This window comes from Trachurus trachurus, assembly GCF_905171665.1.
Source record: "Trachurus trachurus genome assembly, chromosome: 20".
NCBI lineage: Eukaryota > Metazoa > Chordata > Actinopteri > Carangiformes > Carangidae > Trachurus > Trachurus trachurus.
This window is the reverse complement of record NC_139911.1, coordinates 16083163-16101298: the sequence shown is the minus strand read 5'-3', so window position 1 is coordinate 16101298 and position 18136 is coordinate 16083163. Positions and strand designations below refer to the sequence as shown.

Below are 18136 nucleotides of genomic sequence, written 5' to 3'. Positions count from 1 at the left end.
ATATCATGTCTATGTGATAAACTGCCACCGAACAGTTTCCACAGATTACATGGATATGTGCGGTCATAGCTGATTAATGCAGTGTGCGGCCGGTGGTTGGAGAGTGGACATGTCAGTCACGGAGCAGCAGCCTGGATTTGCGGGCGGCTGCCTCCGTGTGGAGAGGCCGGTCTCTCTCCGTGTTGATAGGCTGGTTTGTTGTTGATGTGCTGTCAATCTCCCAAGTCAGAGGGGGGAGAGGTCAGTGCGGCTAGCATAGCAGGATACAGCTGCACAACCACCCAGGAAGTCTACAAAGTTGCTTATTAGCATTAATTTCATTTTGTTTTGGTTTATTTTTCTACAGTAAAGTTGAAACAGCGGTATGAGTTCTGCTGTCCCTCCGGTAAGATGCATGTTACCAGCCTGACTTTGACAGCACAGCACACTATGCAGTTACATTAGCCTGCTAGCTGCTTTAGCTTTAGCCTGTCTCTGCTAACACCTAGCCCGTCCTGCTAACGCTGTTTGTTGACAACCCTCACTGTACCAAACATATGACAACATCACCGGGGTTAGCTGTAGGCTAGCTCGCTATCTCTTCTTTGGTTTAATAAATCCGCTGAGTTCACAGTGAATAAATGACGTTTACGCTGACACAAGCTAACCAACTACTGAAAACTTCATGAGTCGACATTAACGTGGAATAAGAGAGTTTAAAGCGAAACTGCAGGTCAGCTCCAGGCATAGTTACTGAGGGGCAGACAAAGAGAAATAAATGTGTCAGGCGCTATATCTGTATTAAAACACGGGCAAATATATCCTGATATTAATTTAATAATCAAGCCAATCCCGGATTAAAAACAATAATTAAATAATACATAAAATGCACTAGATAGCTAGAAAATGTCTATTACAGTCAATGTTGATTGGTAAATTGCCACACTGCAAAACCCCTAATAATATACACGCCTTAAAATTAAAAAAATGAGTGACTATGATATGAGAGGTGTTATTTCTTAAATGCATTACATTACAGGTGCATGCATACCAGTAGATAATATTATACGTTGTTAGTAGTGCAGGAATACTGCACACTGTCCTCAGATACTGATGTAGTTAAGTAATTGATTATTTAATTTGATGCTGGCATTGCATTCCTACAAACCTAAAATATAAATAAAACAGGTGCTAAATGAGACCACAGACCTTTAGCAAGGTTAAAAAGGCTTAAATGTAATATAGACTACTGTACAGTTATGATAATAGCCAGATTCCCTGAATGTTACTGAAGTTGTGAAGACACAGTCAACCATACAAACTGCACAGCAGCAGTTTATTTCTGTAGTCACTGATAAGGGGTAAACAAACCAGCACAAAGGTGGCTGGACAACCATTGTTTACAATGCGGTTTGGATTTGTCAGACAGCTGCCAAGTGATCTGTGTTTGATTTTGTTTTGCAGACTATTGGGGAATTATTCCTCATCCTCAGCGAGATGGGTTTCACAGAGGAACAGATCCAGGCGGCTATGCAGGCAGGGCATTTTTCTGTGCCAGAGGCAGCTGAATGGTGAGTTGACCCAGCGTTTTTTTTTTACTCGCGTCCATGTTGTTGTTACCATCCACTGATGTTATTTCTCTTCTTTCTATTTCTTTTTCTTTTTCTTTAAGAAAAAAAGGAAAAACATTTCAATAAACATCATACCTCTTTCATATGTTAATAGGCTCCTACAGGGTCAGTATCCACGGCACAAGTTGGTCAAGCAGTCATCGCAGCCAGCTGAAACAGCATTTTCTGCTTTCAACCCACCCAAAGAGGCAGCAAGCACCTCAGGGTCACGCACATCTCCCACTGACAGTAACGGTATGGCACCAAGCCATTTTGGCTCTACAGCATCAAAGTTGTTAGATTACTGTACTACAAATAGACCAGATGATTAAGCATTGCTTTGTTGTTATCTAGCTTTGTAAAGACTTCCCTTTAAGTGTAATTTCATATGTAAATGTATTCTATATTTATAATATCCTCTTAATAAGACATTGTTTTCATATCAGTTACCTTGAAAATGGTGTGAAGGAATGGACAGAATGATCTCATTAGACTGTCTCTGACTTTTAACAGCATCTCCTTCATTGGTGCTGAGACCATCACAGTCCCCAGAACCACTACCACTTGAGTCACGGATCAAACAAGACAAGAGTGACTTTGAAGAACAAGAGAGACAACGCGTGGCTCAGGAAGCCAGAGCAGAAAGAAGACAAAAGAAACAGGTCAGCAGTAGTGAAACAGAAGGACTCCTGGTACCAAAACAGTCTGAACTCAGTCGGACTGGCAGTTTGTTATCACACGGAGCACAAAATCTTTTAGGCCAAGGGTCTAATTTTTCAATCTGAGAAAGAACATCCTGTCTTGTGTGTTTTTGTGCTGCCAGGAGCGTGAACTGGTGTTAAAGCGGATCGCCGAGGATCGGAAGAGCTTGCAGGAAAAGATCCAGACCAGCGCTGGTGCAGACACGCCTTCTCCCAGTAGTCAAGCGCAGAAGCTTGGAGGAAAGATCCAGACTAATATTGATAACAACTGCATCCTAATGGTGTGGCTATAAAGAGCTTTTTATGTTTTACAGATGATGTGCGTTACAAATATAAGCAGTAAAATGACAGTATCGCAGTCTAAACTTCATGTACTTGTGTTTTGCCACAGATTCGGCTGCCCTCCGGTGAGTCAATGCGAGAACGCTTCCCAGCCGATGCCCCTCTGCGCAGCGTGGTGGAGCACATCACCGGACGGCACCCCTCCCTACCCTCCTTCTCTCTCCTCCAGGGTTACCCTCGGAAACGTTTCGGGGAGGCGGAGCTTGCTTGCTCGCTGCGCTCTCTTGGCCTCACGCCCAACGCCGCACTGTGTATTCAGACCACTCCTCCGGAAACACCTCAGGAACCCCCGAGTCCTGCAGAGTCGCCCTTAGCAGAGCTGAATAAGCCATCTCCGTGTGTTGTGCCTCCTCAGCCTCATATCCCTGTCCTGGAGGGGGCAGGAGAGCAGAACCCCCCTGATCTGCCCCCTCCGTTACCCAACCAGCTGTGGGAAGAGGCCGTGAATTATGCAGGGATCCCAGGAGCTGCTCATTCACTGGCTGAACCATCTCACTTTTGGGGTAAGAATTACATATCTATGCATTTTTAAAAAGTTGTCATGGTTGTATGTCTCCACCAACCAGTTAAAGGGATACTTCACCCAAAATTGATAATTCACCATCATGCCAAGGAAGGGTTTGGAGAACTTTCAGAGTTATCAAAACGCTTCTGGAGTTCCAGGGGGGTCTGGCTTGCAACGGATATCCATATAATGGCGGCGGATAGTGCTCACTTTTGAATCATCCAAAACACACACTATGAAACATCCAAATACCTCCATACTGCTCGTCCGTACTGACCCAAGTGTCCTGAAGCTGCAAGATGAAAAAGTTATTCGGAAAAAATTTATTTGATCTCTGTTTTTAGCCTTGTTGTAGTAGCTCCCAGTGGCTGCGCGAGATGCACGAGATTTGCTGCGAGATGTTCTTCCATGTTTACATCATACATCCAATGGTTTACAACGATGAACCAACATCTTGTTGTTAACTCCCAAAGTTCTCCAAACCCTTCCTGATGAGTAGCAAATTGGTAAATTATCGATTTTGGGTGAAGTATTCCTTTAAGGAGCAGGTCACAATCACTGTTTGAATATAAAAATGTCATCATTTCATCAATTTCACAGATATTTATGCTGTATTTTGTCATAATTAGTGCACATATGTAAAAACACATGATTTTAACGAAGGAGCAGATTTTTCCCTCCATCGTAGAGTTGTGAAGTGGAGGGAGCTGCTGGGTCTTGAAGGATTTCTCATGTGGTGTAAAATGTTTTGTTTGGCAAATTGTCTCAAATTAAACGCTTCAGTACCCATAAGCCTCTGCTCACCAGCTCTAGTGAGGTGATTTAATTAAAGCTGCAGACTGTGAGTTCAGTTTTCTCACAAGTATAAACCTTCTTCCTCTGCCTCTGCCTCTGCCTCTGCTCACCGTTAGTGACACACGTCACCAAGTGTGAAGCTTAGTGAACTGGTGGTTGTTGTCATGTTTATACAGACAAGCCTGTACCTTTTTATTTTCCTCGTCTGATGTACTGATGACTCAACAGGGGAATTTCTTAACCCTTCCGGCCATAGAAAGGCTCCAACTGTGAGTCACCTAACGTTAAGGACACAGTGACTTGCTGTTTTTCCTTCAGGAACATTACAGTTCCAGTCCGTCAAGATATCAGATACTGCATATGCTCAAATAGTTCAACAAACCAGAACACTGCATATTGTTTACACTTCATCCAAATAGCTGTTTAGTCTTTGGGTGACATGTGTTGATGCTCAACAGGACGAGGCCAGAGGATGGTTGTTGGTGATGTGGAGGACGCTGCTGGCATAGAGGTTGATGAGGAACAAGAAGCAGAGGAAGAACCACCTCACATGCTCAACGGTACTGCTCTCTTTGTCCTACAGACTCTTCATCACTCCCTTGACCTACATTTTGCTTTCTTTTCCCCATACCCCTCCCCTCCTCCCACTTTTTTTCTTCCATGAAGAACTTTTTGTTCTCTCCAGTCAGAAACAGAGTGCCGCGCACTGTCGCTCTCGTTGGACTGACTGTCACTCCCTTTCATACTGTACATTGCTTACGTGTACAGAACCTTCCACCCACTGACCTAGTCACTCATATGTAACAAAGATTAGGATTAGGAAATGCAGGTGAATGCCCCTTTCTGTCAAACATACAGTGCAGAGGGTCAGAGCTGCTGAGTCCCACCAGTGAGAAAGTATGAGTTCCCTAAGTGCTTATAACCGATCAGCAAATCAAGATCGGCCTTTCAGTCCACATGGTTGTGATATAGTTTTCTGAACGTGAGCCAGGCCACAAGAGTGAAAGCAGATCATTCACAGTTGAAGCCAGTCATAGGAGAATCAAAGATCTAGAGCAGAAGATGCTTATTGTCAGAGGTGTGGGCTTTAAAAGGACTTGTTGCTTCTTCTTTTTTCTCGCATAGACAGTGACAGTAAAAATGATTAGAAAAATGTATACCAATAGGCCTATGACCTTTTTTTTTATACTGAAGCAGTTGTTTTTTATGTCATTTTGACTTTCAGCTTGGTGATGTCCCTCATGGATTACAGTTTTCACTTGTGTGTGATTCCACAGGAATGCCAAGGCTGCCTTTCTTTCCAGAGAACAGGTTTAGAGGAGGATTTGAGCCCAGGCATCACTGGCCAGAGCAAGGCAACCGACTCAGGTATGTGTCTAGACGGATATATTGTTAAGTGCCTTGCAGCTGCTTGTGAGGACTCCTTGTGAAAGTGCTTCTGGATCAGGCTGATCTACGATAAAGTGATGTAATGTTATCCTGAAGAATCCTATGACGACACTTATGAGCTACAACCATGCTACTGGCTCTGTGAGGCTGCATCTCGGCTCAGTGGCGCTTTGAGCTGCTAATTAGCTGATGCTCAGGAAGTCTGTATCTTGTGCACCATCTTTCTCCATGGTGTTAAATAGTCGACCACGATGTCTAATAAAATGCAGTATGCATGTGAAAGACGGTTGTGTGTGTGTGTTTTTCAGGGAGGCTCCGGCAGAGGACCCTGCCGAGCATGAAGATGCAGAGGGTCGGGTGGCGCCCATGGCTGCAGGTCAGGCAGCGGTGGAGCGTCTTCAGAGAGCCGCGCAGCAAGAAGACCCCCGTGCCTCCCAGGGACAACCCTCCCCACCTAAAAGACCCTTCAGGACACCGAGCGTGCCATCCCTATGTGCCTTGGCTACCCGCGCAACTGTGCACCTCATGACTGGTGAGAAACCACATCAGTGAGAAGTCGCCTAAATTGATTTCACAAAAATATGACTCATTCATGTCTCTCTCTCTCTCTCTGTGTGTGCATCCTGCCTCAGCTCCCAGCATGCAGTACAGCAGCAGTCTGGCGTGCCTGACCCCGGAGCTCGCCGAGCTTCTTCTCAACCACATGTCCCGCGAAAGGCTCCTGCGCCCACGCACCCTGGAGCTCTTCTTCGGCTGCCCATTGCAGAAATTTGTACTCAACTGCTACCCTTACTCCACCAACGAGCTCCTGCGCCAGTTGAGGGCCTTTACGGCACTGAAGCACCTGAGTCTCGTCAACTCGCCTCTCATTACTGGTATGAAATGAATTTGGGTTCTTTTTTGCAACAAGTTTGGTTCAGTGTCTTGTCTGTGCTTCTTCTCATCAACCTCCTGAACATGTGTTCTGTCCAGACTCGGGTCTGTCAATCCTGTCCAGCCTGGTCAAACTCCAGCACCTCAACCTCGCCTCCTGCAGCAAACTGACTGACTCCTGTCTGCAGCACATCAGAGGTTGGCCCTTCCTCACTCTTACAAACAAGGCTCAGACTGTTGTTATTGTAGGAGGATAACACATTATGCAACACCACTTTTACCAGCATTTACAGTTACGTGCAAGAATGTCAGATCCCAACATAAGCTGCTCTAACCTAAGTACTAGTATTTAGCGTCAAATGGGGTTTTGCCTTTATGATTTTGTCACATATTTCTCCGTCTCCGTCCTTAAGGTTTGAAGAGTCTCTGTTTCCTGTCCCTGGACCAGACTAAAGTGAGCGACGCGGGGATGGTGCTTTACCTGCAGTCGGCTCCGTCCTGTCTCTCTCAGCTTAGCCTGAACCAGACGGCGGTGACGGAAGCCACGTTGGTAGTCCTCCCCAGCTGTGTGCCGCAGCTGCGACTTCTCAGCATCAAGCAGACTAAGGTGCGTCAGCTCTTCTAGCACGGTCCATGACACTGTTTTGTCTCAGTTAAGCAGCGTAGTTTCTCTCATGACATTTCCTCATCTCGCTGTGTCTTTATTTCCTCAGGTTGAGGACGTCTCAGCCCTGGCACAGCTGCTCAGCCTGCAGACTCTCAACCTGGACGGCACAGGCGTGACAGAGGCGTCGCTCAAATACCTCGCCACCCTGCCTGCCCTGTCGTCCCTCAGTCTGGCAGGAATTCCTGTCGCTGACGGCAATCACGCCCTGCAGATCATCTCAGGTCTGTAAAAAGGAAGAGACACTCAAACACTAGAGGACAAAATGGAATAAAATGGTACAAGTCTGTGTTGAATCGAAGTCTTAGTGACGTTTCTACTTCCCCTCCAGGTCTAAAGTTGACTCACCTCACCCTCCCTGGACGACACTCTGTGAATGACGGCGGGTTGTCGTTCCTGTCTGGTCTGTCTCTGCTCTCAGAGCTGGATTTGACAGACTACACACAAGTCACAGACCAAGGAGTCCAACAGCTCTCCAACATGACAAGGTCACTCACATAACTAAGTGTACAGGTGCATCTCAATAAATTGTAATATCATGGGAAAAGTCAATTTCCAGTAGTTTAAGTCAAACAGCCCCTCTTTTGTAATATTCACATTTTTTGAGATACTACATTTTAGGTCTACTTTAATTGTAAGCCATAAAAGAAATTAAATAAATGAAGACATTAAATGTTTCATAATGTGTGTAATGGATCTATGTAATGTATTAGTTGTGTTTTTTGAATTGAATTACTGACATAGATAAACTTTTCCATGATACAGTATTCTAATTTATCGAGAAGCACCTGTGCTGGACTGCACAATGCTGCTCTACCTTACGCACTAAACAGCTGTTTGAGTCTGATAACAACAGCCATGTTGACAGGAATATTGTTTCTCCTCTGCAGGTTGAAGAAGCTGTCACTTAGCAACACTCAGGTGACAGATGCAGGACTCCCCTCTCTGCGCCGTCTGCAGGAGCTGCAGGAGCTGTGTTTGGACCGGACAGCAGTCACCAGCCGAGGAGTGGCTGAGCTCATCGTGTGTCTGCCGCACCTGCAGGTGACGTCATTGCTGCTATCTGAGCTGAGCACGGGCGTCATTTTAACCCTTAAAGCGACACTATGTAGTTTTCGAACATGGAGAGCCTAAGTTGCAGCTGGCGCGACCCTGCGCAGACTGCACGATTCATCCTATTAACCGTTTTTCTACCACTTGAATGTGTTTAGAAACATTATTTTAAGGCTGAGAAACTACACAGTGTTGCTTTAAAGGGATAGTCCAACATTTTGGCAGATTGGCCCATTGCCATAATCTCTATAGTCATAGCAGTAGGTTCGTTGCTTTTATTTGTCAGTGCAATTGCAGAGACTGCTTGCAGAAAAACTGCCCCTGACAGGAACGCGCATCAGCGGTTTTACATGAATTTACCTCGAAAACAACTCTGTGTCTCATAACGTTATGTTATTATCTCATAGCGTGGTGAAAGTGCAATTAAAGGTAACAAACCTACTCCTAAAATTATAGGGATTATGGCATTATTATTATTATTGCCAAAATATTGAACTATCCCTTTAAGTGATGATATTTATGGGTTAAATGAAAAGATACGACATTCATCCCAGAGTTACTGTTATGTTGAAGGATTTTAATGGATCCAGGGGTCTGTTCATTTGATCATAACTGTGATCACAGATCTATATTGCATATGTATTGATGTCGTAATGGTCTGTGTTGTTTAGGTGTTGGGGCTTGCCAGCACTCAGATCGGAGACACGGTAGTGAGGAGGGGTCTGATCCGTTGCAATCAGCTTGTGAAGCTTAATCTCAGCCGCACACGGATCACAGACCACGGTAAGTTGGCACACTCGAACCCACTGGCCTTTTCTTTATCTGACTCCAGCTCAACATACACACGAAGTCTTTCGCCTGCTTGAACAAATGTCAACGTGTTTTTGTTTTTTTTCCCCTCAGGTCTGAAGTTTCTCAAACACATGCATCTGGGTCAGGTGAACCTGGACGGCACCGGTGTCAGCCTGATGGGCATCGCCAGCCTCCTCTCCCTCACCAACATCAGCAGCATTCGCGCCAGCAACACTCGCGTCGTACCCCCCGACGAGGTGTCGGACGAGGAGTGGGAAGCCCAGTGAGCATCGATCCCCTCAGGTGGTCCACGCGTTACCTGCACCTGAGCGCGCCTCCGACTGCTGCTGCCCTCTTCTGGCCCCTGGAACGTGCTGCCACTGGGATCCCCTGGGTACAGCATGACCGAAAACACTCCTTCAACTTGCACTGTTTTCAACTGCAGCTAGTGCCACTAATCCGTCAATCACGCACGCTAAGTTGAGACCTTAAACGAGAGCCTTGTGTTTAACAGTTTGGCCATTTAACGTTTACATATTTAGAGTCAATCAGTATTTACTCGCATACACTGCAGCCCTTTGTCCACCTGACAAACTCTGTAGCTTTAAAGCTTTATGTGCAGCCTTATAGGTTGGAGATAACTGTGTTTCTCCTGGTTGGCACTTTTTGAGTTGACTGGCAGAAATAAAACTTTATGTTGAAAATGTAACATTTAACACAGCATGTATTTTCAGTCTGTAAGAACTAATAGACTGATTTCTCTAGAGATGAAATGACAGCATAATTAACAAATTTGTCAGTTCAACCAAATATGGTTGCTGAAGTTTTGGGGGGATGTGTAGGCAGATAATGTCTTCCACTCATCATTTTGCCCATTAGTATTGGAACTAACTTTGAATTTTCAGCAGTAATAAGTTCATATTGGATTTAATAGAATTAATTGCCAGCTGGAAAAACCACTGGATGTTACTTTTGTTTTTCTTTGTTTGAATATTTGATCATGTTTGTACATGCAACCAACACTCTTGCAGGCATGATTGATTTTGAAACCTATACAGATGTTTGAGAGTTGCAAATCTTTAATGTTGGTATTGGGTGAAAATCATGTCTCTGTCAGCCGTGTGATAATAAAAATCTCAATATTCATACAAACACCATGACATAACCTCTGATGGAGAAAAGCAAAAGCTGTCAGCTCATGTTTGAGCTGCTTTACATTTACCCCAAAAGTTCTAGATGTGTTAGCCATTGAATGCATTAATGCCCAGTACATCTCTGTTCCAGTTTCACCTGAATGCAGCTTTTTTTTTTGAAGGACCTTTAAGGAGACTGGCAGATTTATGAGAATTGTTTTTTTGTTTGTTTTTTAAGTTTGGGAATCACACCTGTATGGATACTAGTTTTCAGAAAGCCACAAGTCACCTAAGAATTTAGTGTCTGTTAATTGCATCCTGGAGATGCATTGGCCTCAGTTAATATTTTGTAAATGGCTTTTGGATTACTTTGTTAGTTTGCCAAGAAATGCCAATATTTTTTTAGGACAGCCATTTTCAGTTACCTGGACAACTGGGAGAGGAGTGTAGAGTGACTGTAATGAGGTAGGAGCTATGCAGCCATGGGGCTCAAATCAGAATCCAAAGCAATTTATCACTTCAAGTTCTGTCCTCTTGTTTACAGAGATGTAAAATAGTTTATTTTCCCTAAAAGCTTTTGATTTGTGGATAAAAACACTGTATTCATTGAGTTTAAAATGAATAAAGTCTTCTCAGTCTAAATATGCTGTTTTTATGTTCTGTTTATTCATTGATACCTTTATTGCATTACATTGTTAAATAAGGCAGAACTGCTTTTACACAGACAAAAAAAGTCAACTTTTAAATATCATAAAATATGACCTAAAAGCTGCTGCATACATGTTGGGATAAAACAGAACATTTGGAAAAATAAAACTTTTCTATGAAGACAGCACAATGGAATGCTTTCCAAAATGCACTGAGATGCTTCAGGTGTATCAGCCAATCAGAGTGCAGCCTGAGGTGAAGGGAGAGGAGGGGGTTGGGTCGGGTTCAGCATGGTGCAGAACTGTCAAACCGAGATGGAAATACAGTACAACATGTACAAGAGACGTGTCCAATAAGATGCATAAGAGATCGTTTCAGTTCTTGTTGGGGACATTTCCTGCAACGCAAACCCTGCTCGTCCCTTCAGGTGCTTGCAGGACAAAATACATGATGCAAGTAAAGGAGTGGCTCAGAGTGATATTGGTTTAGATGTCATGCGCTTGTTGCTTTTCAATCCTTGTTTTCAAGTGCTCCTTGTATGCCAGGATGTCCCTATTCCACTTGGTGATGGTTTGATTCTCACACACCCAGATCTCCTGAGCCACCTGGAGGAGAGAAGAGTAGCATGGTGTTGTTAGCAACAGAGTTCACTGCAAACCTTTGGTTCACAGCTGGTTTTCCAATTAAAAAAATCAATCCTTCAAATGATGCCTACCTGCTGAATGAGCCTGAAGTCGTGGCTAACCAGCATCACACCGCCATCGAACTCGTTGATGGCTTCTGCTAATGCGTCAATGGTCTCGATATCCAAGTGATTGGTGGGCTCGTCAAGGAACAACATGTGAGGGTTCTGCGAGGCCAGCCAGGCAAAACACACCCGGCACTTCTGGCCATCCGACAGGTTCCTGATTGGACTGACCTGGAGGACATTAGGTGTCGGGTAAGAGACTGGTGCAGACAAAGACAAAAAAAGGAAAGACACGGCATCATCCGGAATTTCTTAATCCCACCTGCTGTTTTCCTGTCAGACCGTAGCGACCAATGATCTTTCTCATCTCCTCCTTTTCTTTGATCTCGGGGAAACACTTCATCATGTACTCCAGAGGAGACAGGTCCAGCTCCAGCTGCTCTGTCAGATGCTGTAACATAACACATACAGAGGAGACATTTCATTTTTCCATACAAAACTACTTCAGAAAAACAGTCTGACCAAGGTCTACTGTGCTTATGTTCATGTAATGTGTTTTAAAGATAAATGTTTGGCATGAAGGGTTGGGGAAAAAAATTAGAGACAGCATTTTACCTGATGATATCTGCCAATCTTGACGTGAGAATTTTTGCGGATCATGCCATCGGTGGGCAGGAGCTACAAAGAGAAAGAGTATTAAACTTTAATATTCTGGAGAGAGAAAAAAAAGCTGGTTCCTGCAGAACACCTGGAAGCTGCACTACACTCACCTCTCCCATCAGCAGCTTCAGCAGCGTGGACTTCCCTGCTCCATTGGGCCCCACCAGGGCAACTCGTGTATCCAAGTCAATACCAAACTCCAGGTCTGTATATATGTGTGGCTACAGGAAACATGAACACATCAGTGAGACTGAGAAATAAATCCATACATCAGTGTGTAGAGTCTGTCCATCCTGCATTATTAACTAGACTCACTGTGTTGTCGCTGTACTTGAAGCTCACGTTCTGAACCATGATAACCGGAGGAGGGATCTTCCCACAGGAAGGAAAATAAAATGACAGAGTCTGTGGGAGACAGATGGAAGAATTAGCATAATTACAGTAAATGCATGTGTACCCCGCCCAGTGGGTCAGTTTTGAAACCACTTTTAGAAGCCCATCAATAACCGACTGTGTTACAGTACCTTGTCATTCACAACTCGTTCAGTCAGGCCTGACGCCACCATCTTCTGCAGTGTCTTCTCTTTGCTCTGTGCCTGTCGTGCCAGTTTGGCAGAGCCATGACCAAATCTGGCAATGTAATTCTGGAGGAGAGCAACACGACAATGAGACTTGATTCTATGAATAGAATAAACGCATAAAGACTGTAGAAAAATTCAGTCCATGTTCATCTTAGAATGCAAAAGGAACCAGAGGGTTTTACCCTTTGTTAATTGGTTTTGTGGTAGTTTAGACCAAACATTAGCCACATTAAGAGAATGGCCTTTGCTGCATCTCTACTCTTTCTCTCTTGAATACATTTTTATTAAATTAATTTTCATTTTCATAATTCATTTACCGTATTGACCCGAATATAAGACGACCCTGAATATAAGACGACCCCCCTTTTTCAAGACCTGTCTTTGGAAAAATTCATTTTTCAGACAAAATCAAAGAAAAAATTAATCTTTTTAAAATCATGTTTTCAGTATCTGTGAAATAACGTTCTGGTAGATTGTAGCGCCCACTGATCTCTCTGAATGTGTGTAGGTGTGTGTCCATCTCTCTTGCGCTCTGTTTACACAAAAAGGCACACGCATCAATTGCGGTGTTTTATTTAGAAAATTATTTTGATTTTGAAAGTTGAGCGGATTCTCTCGTGTTTCTTTGTTTGACCTGCCCGGCTTGACGCAATCGCTCGCAGCTCGCGCACAAAATAGACCAGACACCGAAACGGTCACTGCAGGACGTCTGGTGTGAATGACACAATCGTTTTAACATGAGCCCCGAAAGGAAACTGGCTCAGCTTCTCGGCGCGTCGCAGCTATTCGGCGCCTCCGCGTCCGGTGTGTCCCTGTCCCCGGGGACAACGCGGCCATAGCCGCTGTGATATGACGACCCCGCCCCTGGAGGAACTGTGAAGGAGTCAGCTGTGATTAAAATGACCTAAACCGAGTCGAGTTGAGCTGTAACTGTGTGGCAGCGCTCTGCTGTGTGGCGAAGGGGCAACACACACTTGGCGCACACGCGCGATCATCCTCTCAGATGCAGCTGCATCTCTGCAGGTCACTGGTGTGTGTGAGTGTGAGAGGAAGAAAAGCCCTGACTTGCTTGGACAGACGTTGTTTGATGTCACCCGCTGATTTGCATATATAAATATCTAGACCCCGAATATAAGACGACCCGTCTTTTTCAGACTTTTGACGGAAAAAATATCGTCTTATATTCGGGTCAATACGGTATTTAGCTTCCCATTACTTGCAGTGAAAGTTTCCCACCACATGGTGTCCCCCATTTACCTTCATGTGTGCTATCTGGTCCTGTTCCCAGTTGAAGCGCTTCATCTGGTTCTCTTCCAGCTCCTCTCTGGTCTTCACATACTGGTCATAGTTACCCTTAAAATAAAAATAGAGTTGCACAGTCATCCAACAGGCAGCTCTGACACAATTAGTAACAGCCAACCCCCGACTTCCTTCTTTAGCGTGATGAGATCACAGGGGGGGCGGACAGAGTCCATTCATGATACTTTTTAAGACATCCCAGGGATGCTAAGGCAGTTTTCCTCTCTGGCTCTAAGGCTGTTTAATTAAGTGTTCTTACCGTGTAGTATTTCAGTTTTCTCTGATGTAGGTGGGTGATGTTGGTGCACACACCGTTCAGGAAGTCTTGGGAGTGTGAGATGAGCACAAGGATTCGCTTGAACCTGACAAAAGACCCATCAGGTTGATTAATACTCCTCTCCATCCATGCATACATAATACATGGACATGTTTGGACCATTTAAGACAAGAAAGTGTGAACTTACGACTTGAGCTCCTCTTCCAACCACACACAAGCATCCAGGTCTAAGTGGTTAGTGGGTTCATCCAGCAACAGCATGAAGGGCTTGATGAACAGAGCTCTGCAAAAAATAATCGTAATTAATTACAGATGAATTTACTGAAATCTTTTCAAAACATTCCCTGCGATTCCGTAAGCAAACATCTTAATTTGACAGAAAAACGTGAACACTGTGGCCTACATTAAGTTGGTGCAAGACAAAGCTCTGCTGTAAGCACATTTAGCTGCACTTGGCACAAAGAAGCTTATACACAATGTCACTGAATGGTGCAATACTAAGTCCTTTGTCTGTACCTGGCCAGAGCAACACGCATCCTCCATCCTCCACTGAAGTCCTTCATTTTCTTCGCCTGCATAGCAGCGGTGAAACCCAAACCGTGGAGGATTCGTGAGGCTCGCACCTCTGCCTTGTCTGCATCCAGCTCCTCCAGACGCTCATACAGCTCCATCAGCTTCTCACACTCAGCTATGCAGGGAAAGAGACAATGTTTACCAATAGTGTCAATAGTTATAGTGACATCATTTTTCTTTGTTGCATGTCTGTTTGCTTTGAGTTTTGCGTTTATTATTGCATGGTCTATCACATATAACTCACAGTCCTCATGGGCAAGTCTCTCTGCCTCCTTTTCCAGCATAATCCTCTGTTCATCAACCTCCATAACACACTGCAGAGCCGACTTCTCGCTGGGGGGCATTTCCCGGGTCAAGTGGTAAATATCTATGTGCTCTGGAATTGGAATCTCACGATGCCCAATGGCTGACAACAGCATGGATTTTCCTGGAGAAAGGTAAAAAATAATATTAATAACAATAATAATATTTGTTGTGTCTTTGCATACAAGAAATCTCACTCCCGCTTTGGGGATCTGATAAAATTAGCAAATCATAATATCATCAAGTGACAGTGAGGAATTAACAGTAAAGATAAGTGCTGTTTGTCATATTAAAAGTGCAAGGAAAGACTGAACCACCTTGTTAACATGTATAATGCAACTCTGAATTGTAGATATTACCGACTTTGAATGCCGTGTGCCAGGAGGAACCACTTACCTGTGCCATTAAGTCCAATGAGACCATAGCGTCTGCCTGAGTTGAGCTCCAGGCTGGTGTCTGCTAGCAGCTCCTGCCCATGGAAGGTGAGAGACAGACTGCTGATGTGGACATCAGTGCTGTTAGGGTGTGAAGCGAGGACACCTGTCACGGCCCGTGCCTCTGTCTTAGCAAGCTCAAACTCATCCAGCTCCTTGGTCAAACTGACAATATCTGTCAAACCAAAAACACATTTTTGTATATTTGTGAATTCAGATAGAGGTTAATTCAGTTCTTACAGTTCACCACAACCAAACCTAAAAGGGTAATATTTATTCAAAAGATCAGTACTCCTCTCACCATTGCTCTCTGCTCCATTACGCTGGGTCTCTGTCTGTGGTTGTTCATCGTCCCCATTTTCATCGGTTTTCTTGGTGCGCTGACGGGCTTTGGCAGCCTCCTTCTTCTTAGCTGCCTTCTTCTTGGCTAAATCGGATGGCATGGTTGTACAAAGCTACTCGAGTTGGAAAATAAAACGGGGAGAGAAGGCAAATATAGATCAGCTGTTATACTCTCTACGAATATACTAAATAACGTTTAGATTCTCAGTTACTAAGGCATTTCGCAATTCTGTAATCACTCATATTTCATCATTATTAAAAGAACGATTACATGACCAATGGCTTACATAAGGTAGCGTAACAGTTACGGGAAAACTAGCGGCGTCAAAATTGCCGGTGTAATCGATACACAGTTGTTTTTTTTCAAAGGATTAATGTTATTAGAAAAAGGCCTAACACGATCAACGGCACAGCCTGAAGGGATGTGATGATGATGGTGGTGGCAGTGCTAACCGAGACCGCATTTTAGTTCCTTTCAATCCCACCTGCTCTCACGTTGGGCTCTTCACATGATGGAGCCGGGTAGTAAAAACTGTTAGCAGCTAACGCTAACTAATGCCGCTGCCGGTAACGGTAAAATGTCACTTTTCAGAGATTGATCGATGACAATACTCAGATAATAAGGTCCGTGGATCGAGTGAGACTGTCACGTGTGAAAGGCCCAACCATACCATTTTTCTTTTTACAAAGTGCCCGTTGTCTGCGTTAGCCTCGTGGCTAAGCTAACAGCTAAGTACAATTAACAGGCCTGTGCCGCTAAAGCTAACGTGACGCAAGGCCCAACTCGCTACGCCAAGCTCAAAAGACGGCTAATTCGGAGGGTAATAAATATTTTCCGGCTCAATTTTTCTCCCCCACAGTGACCTGTCATTATTATCCATTTGAGTGGTAGTTGTCAGGCGACGTTAATGTCCCTCTTACCTGGTTTTAATGTGACTGGTCTCCGGAGCACACTGACGTCTCGTGTCCACTTTTCGCCGGGTGGATGTAGCCGTTCGACCGTTCGACAAACCGCCAGACGAACCATATATGGGCAAAGAGGGCGGCGAGAATTCCAGAGCCCTCCCCTTCTCGTGGGACTGCAGTAAAACACCGGCTTACTCCCATATTAGTAAAAGACTTAATTTATCAATGGTAAATCGGTGTAATTATGCATTATTGCTAGTTATCACGCCTGGCAATGAAATGAAAGATGGTTTTATAAGAAAGATGGACTGTTAAAACTCTGTGACAAGTTTACATGCACTTTTTTCCCCCACATAATCATAAACAGGATGGATGGGGCTTACTACAAATTTAGCTTTACAATTTTTTTTTAAATCAATCTCAAATGTATTTTCACATACAAACCCGAACACACAATCCATCTTCTGGAGTATTACTAATGGAAGATAAACATTTAAATAATGAGAGAAAACAAAATGTGCAGAGATAACCCAATTAAATAAAACAAATGAAATAGTGCTGCACTAGTTATCCATTAGGATTGCATAAGGACCTGTATTGTTCAATAAAACCCTAAAGTGGAAAATAATTGTATAAACATCTGAATGTCAAACAGATGCATAAGTTAAATAAATTAAATATGTTGCTCTTTTATGGCCAAAAATTAGATTGTTAAAGTTTTAGATCTTAATTGCTTTCATTTGTACTCATTTGCTATGAAGTGATAAACAAAATGCTTGTATTTTTTAATTTTTTACAGATAACAATTAGATTTTCGGATAGATAGATAGATAGATAGATAGATAGATAGATAGATAGATAGATAGATAGATAGATAGAGGGTTCCTTCGCCAGGTGTGCATATAAATTGTTGTAATTTCCTGCCTTGTATTTTAAACCTGATGAAGGAACCTAGTATAGCTTGTTCTAAAAATATTCTTTCTTTGATTATTCAAAAAATGATTCTATTTACCTTTGAGGACAATGAAAAAATTAGCAGTTTTAATTGTCGAAATGAGTCACTGGCTCATACCTCAGGCAGGCCAGGGTTGCCAGATAGTGCGAAAAATATCCCCCACTATCTTACATTTTTCCTTCTATGATTAGAAATTACCCACCGGGAGCTGACCCCCACACTCCCGTCCTAACCCCGGTTGAGAACAACTGTTCTAAAATAACAGGACAAAAAATGTTTATTTTATTTTTTACCAGTGCACAGAACACAAATATAAAAAAACACAAATATATAAAAAATATATATATATATATATATATATATATATATATATATATATATATTTTTTTTTTTTTTTTTTTTTTTTTTAAATATATATATATATATATATATATATATATATATATATATATATATATATATATATATATATATATATATATATTTTTTTTTTTTTTTTTTTTTTTTTTTTTTTAAAGCTCATAATGATAAACCAAATCTCCAGTTTTGGGGCGTTAGGGTAATAACGAAATATGTATATTGGGGCGTCAGGGGCCCAACAAAAACAATTTGCCTAAGGACCTTGTCTGAAGTT

The 18136-nt window shown here is 43.2% G+C and overlaps 2 protein-coding genes across 2 annotated transcripts; one reads left to right on the top strand and one right to left on the bottom strand.

Annotated features, from left to right (window-relative positions):
* The first annotated feature begins 228 nt into the window (after positions 1 to 228).
* On the top strand, positions 229 to 9023 carry LOC311003408 (uncharacterized protein). Its single transcript, XM_083995164.1, has 17 exons — positions 229 to 385; positions 1444 to 1550; positions 1705 to 1844; positions 2103 to 2251; positions 2413 to 2571; positions 2682 to 3135; positions 4391 to 4492; positions 5210 to 5300; positions 5630 to 5853; positions 5954 to 6196; positions 6294 to 6392; positions 6608 to 6801; positions 6908 to 7082; positions 7190 to 7346; positions 7749 to 7902; positions 8583 to 8694; positions 8815 to 9023. Exons 1-17 carry the CDS (start codon positions 365 to 367, stop codon positions 8988 to 8990), a joined length of 2757 nt encoding a protein of 918 aa, XP_083851290.1. The 5' UTR covers positions 229 to 364; the 3' UTR covers positions 8991 to 9023.
* A 1785-nt stretch (positions 9024 to 10808) lies between these two features.
* abcf2b (ATP-binding cassette, sub-family F (GCN20), member 2b) lies at positions 10809 to 16660 on the bottom strand. Its single transcript, XM_083995166.1, has 15 exons — positions 16563 to 16660; positions 15601 to 15754; positions 15262 to 15474; positions 14807 to 14989; positions 14506 to 14677; positions 14177 to 14272; positions 13972 to 14074; positions 13671 to 13766; positions 12357 to 12476; positions 12148 to 12237; positions 11943 to 12053; positions 11788 to 11850; positions 11495 to 11623; positions 11200 to 11403; positions 10809 to 11089 (listed from the first exon to the last, which is right to left on the bottom strand). Exons 2-15 carry the CDS (start codon positions 15740 to 15742, stop codon positions 10970 to 10972), a joined length of 1842 nt encoding a protein of 613 aa, XP_083851292.1. The 5' UTR covers positions 15743 to 15754; positions 16563 to 16660; the 3' UTR covers positions 10809 to 10969.
* Positions 16661 to 18136: the final 1476 nt, after the last annotated feature.

Coding starts and splice junctions, on each gene's coding strand:
- LOC311003408 (XM_083995164.1), top strand. CDS start 365: ATGAGTTCTGCTGTCCCTCCG. Junction 6,197..6,293: donor CAACTCGCCTCTCATTACTG/GTATGAAATGAA, acceptor TGTTCTGTCCAG/ACTCGGGTCTGTCAATCCTG. Junction 7,083..7,189: donor CGCCCTGCAGATCATCTCAG/GTCTGTAAAAAG, acceptor CTTCCCCTCCAG/GTCTAAAGTTGACTCACCTC.
- abcf2b (XM_083995166.1), bottom strand. CDS start 15,742: ATGCCATCCGATTTAGCCAAGAAGAAGGCAGCTAAGAAGAAGGAGGCT. Junction 14,678..14,806: donor GAGACTTGCCCATGAGGACT/GTGAGTTATATG, acceptor TTCCCTGCATAG/CTGAGTGTGAGAAGCTGATG. Junction 11,090..11,199: donor ACTTCAGGCTCATTCAGCAG/GTAGGCATCATT, acceptor TCTCTCCTCCAG/GTGGCTCAGGAGATCTGGGT.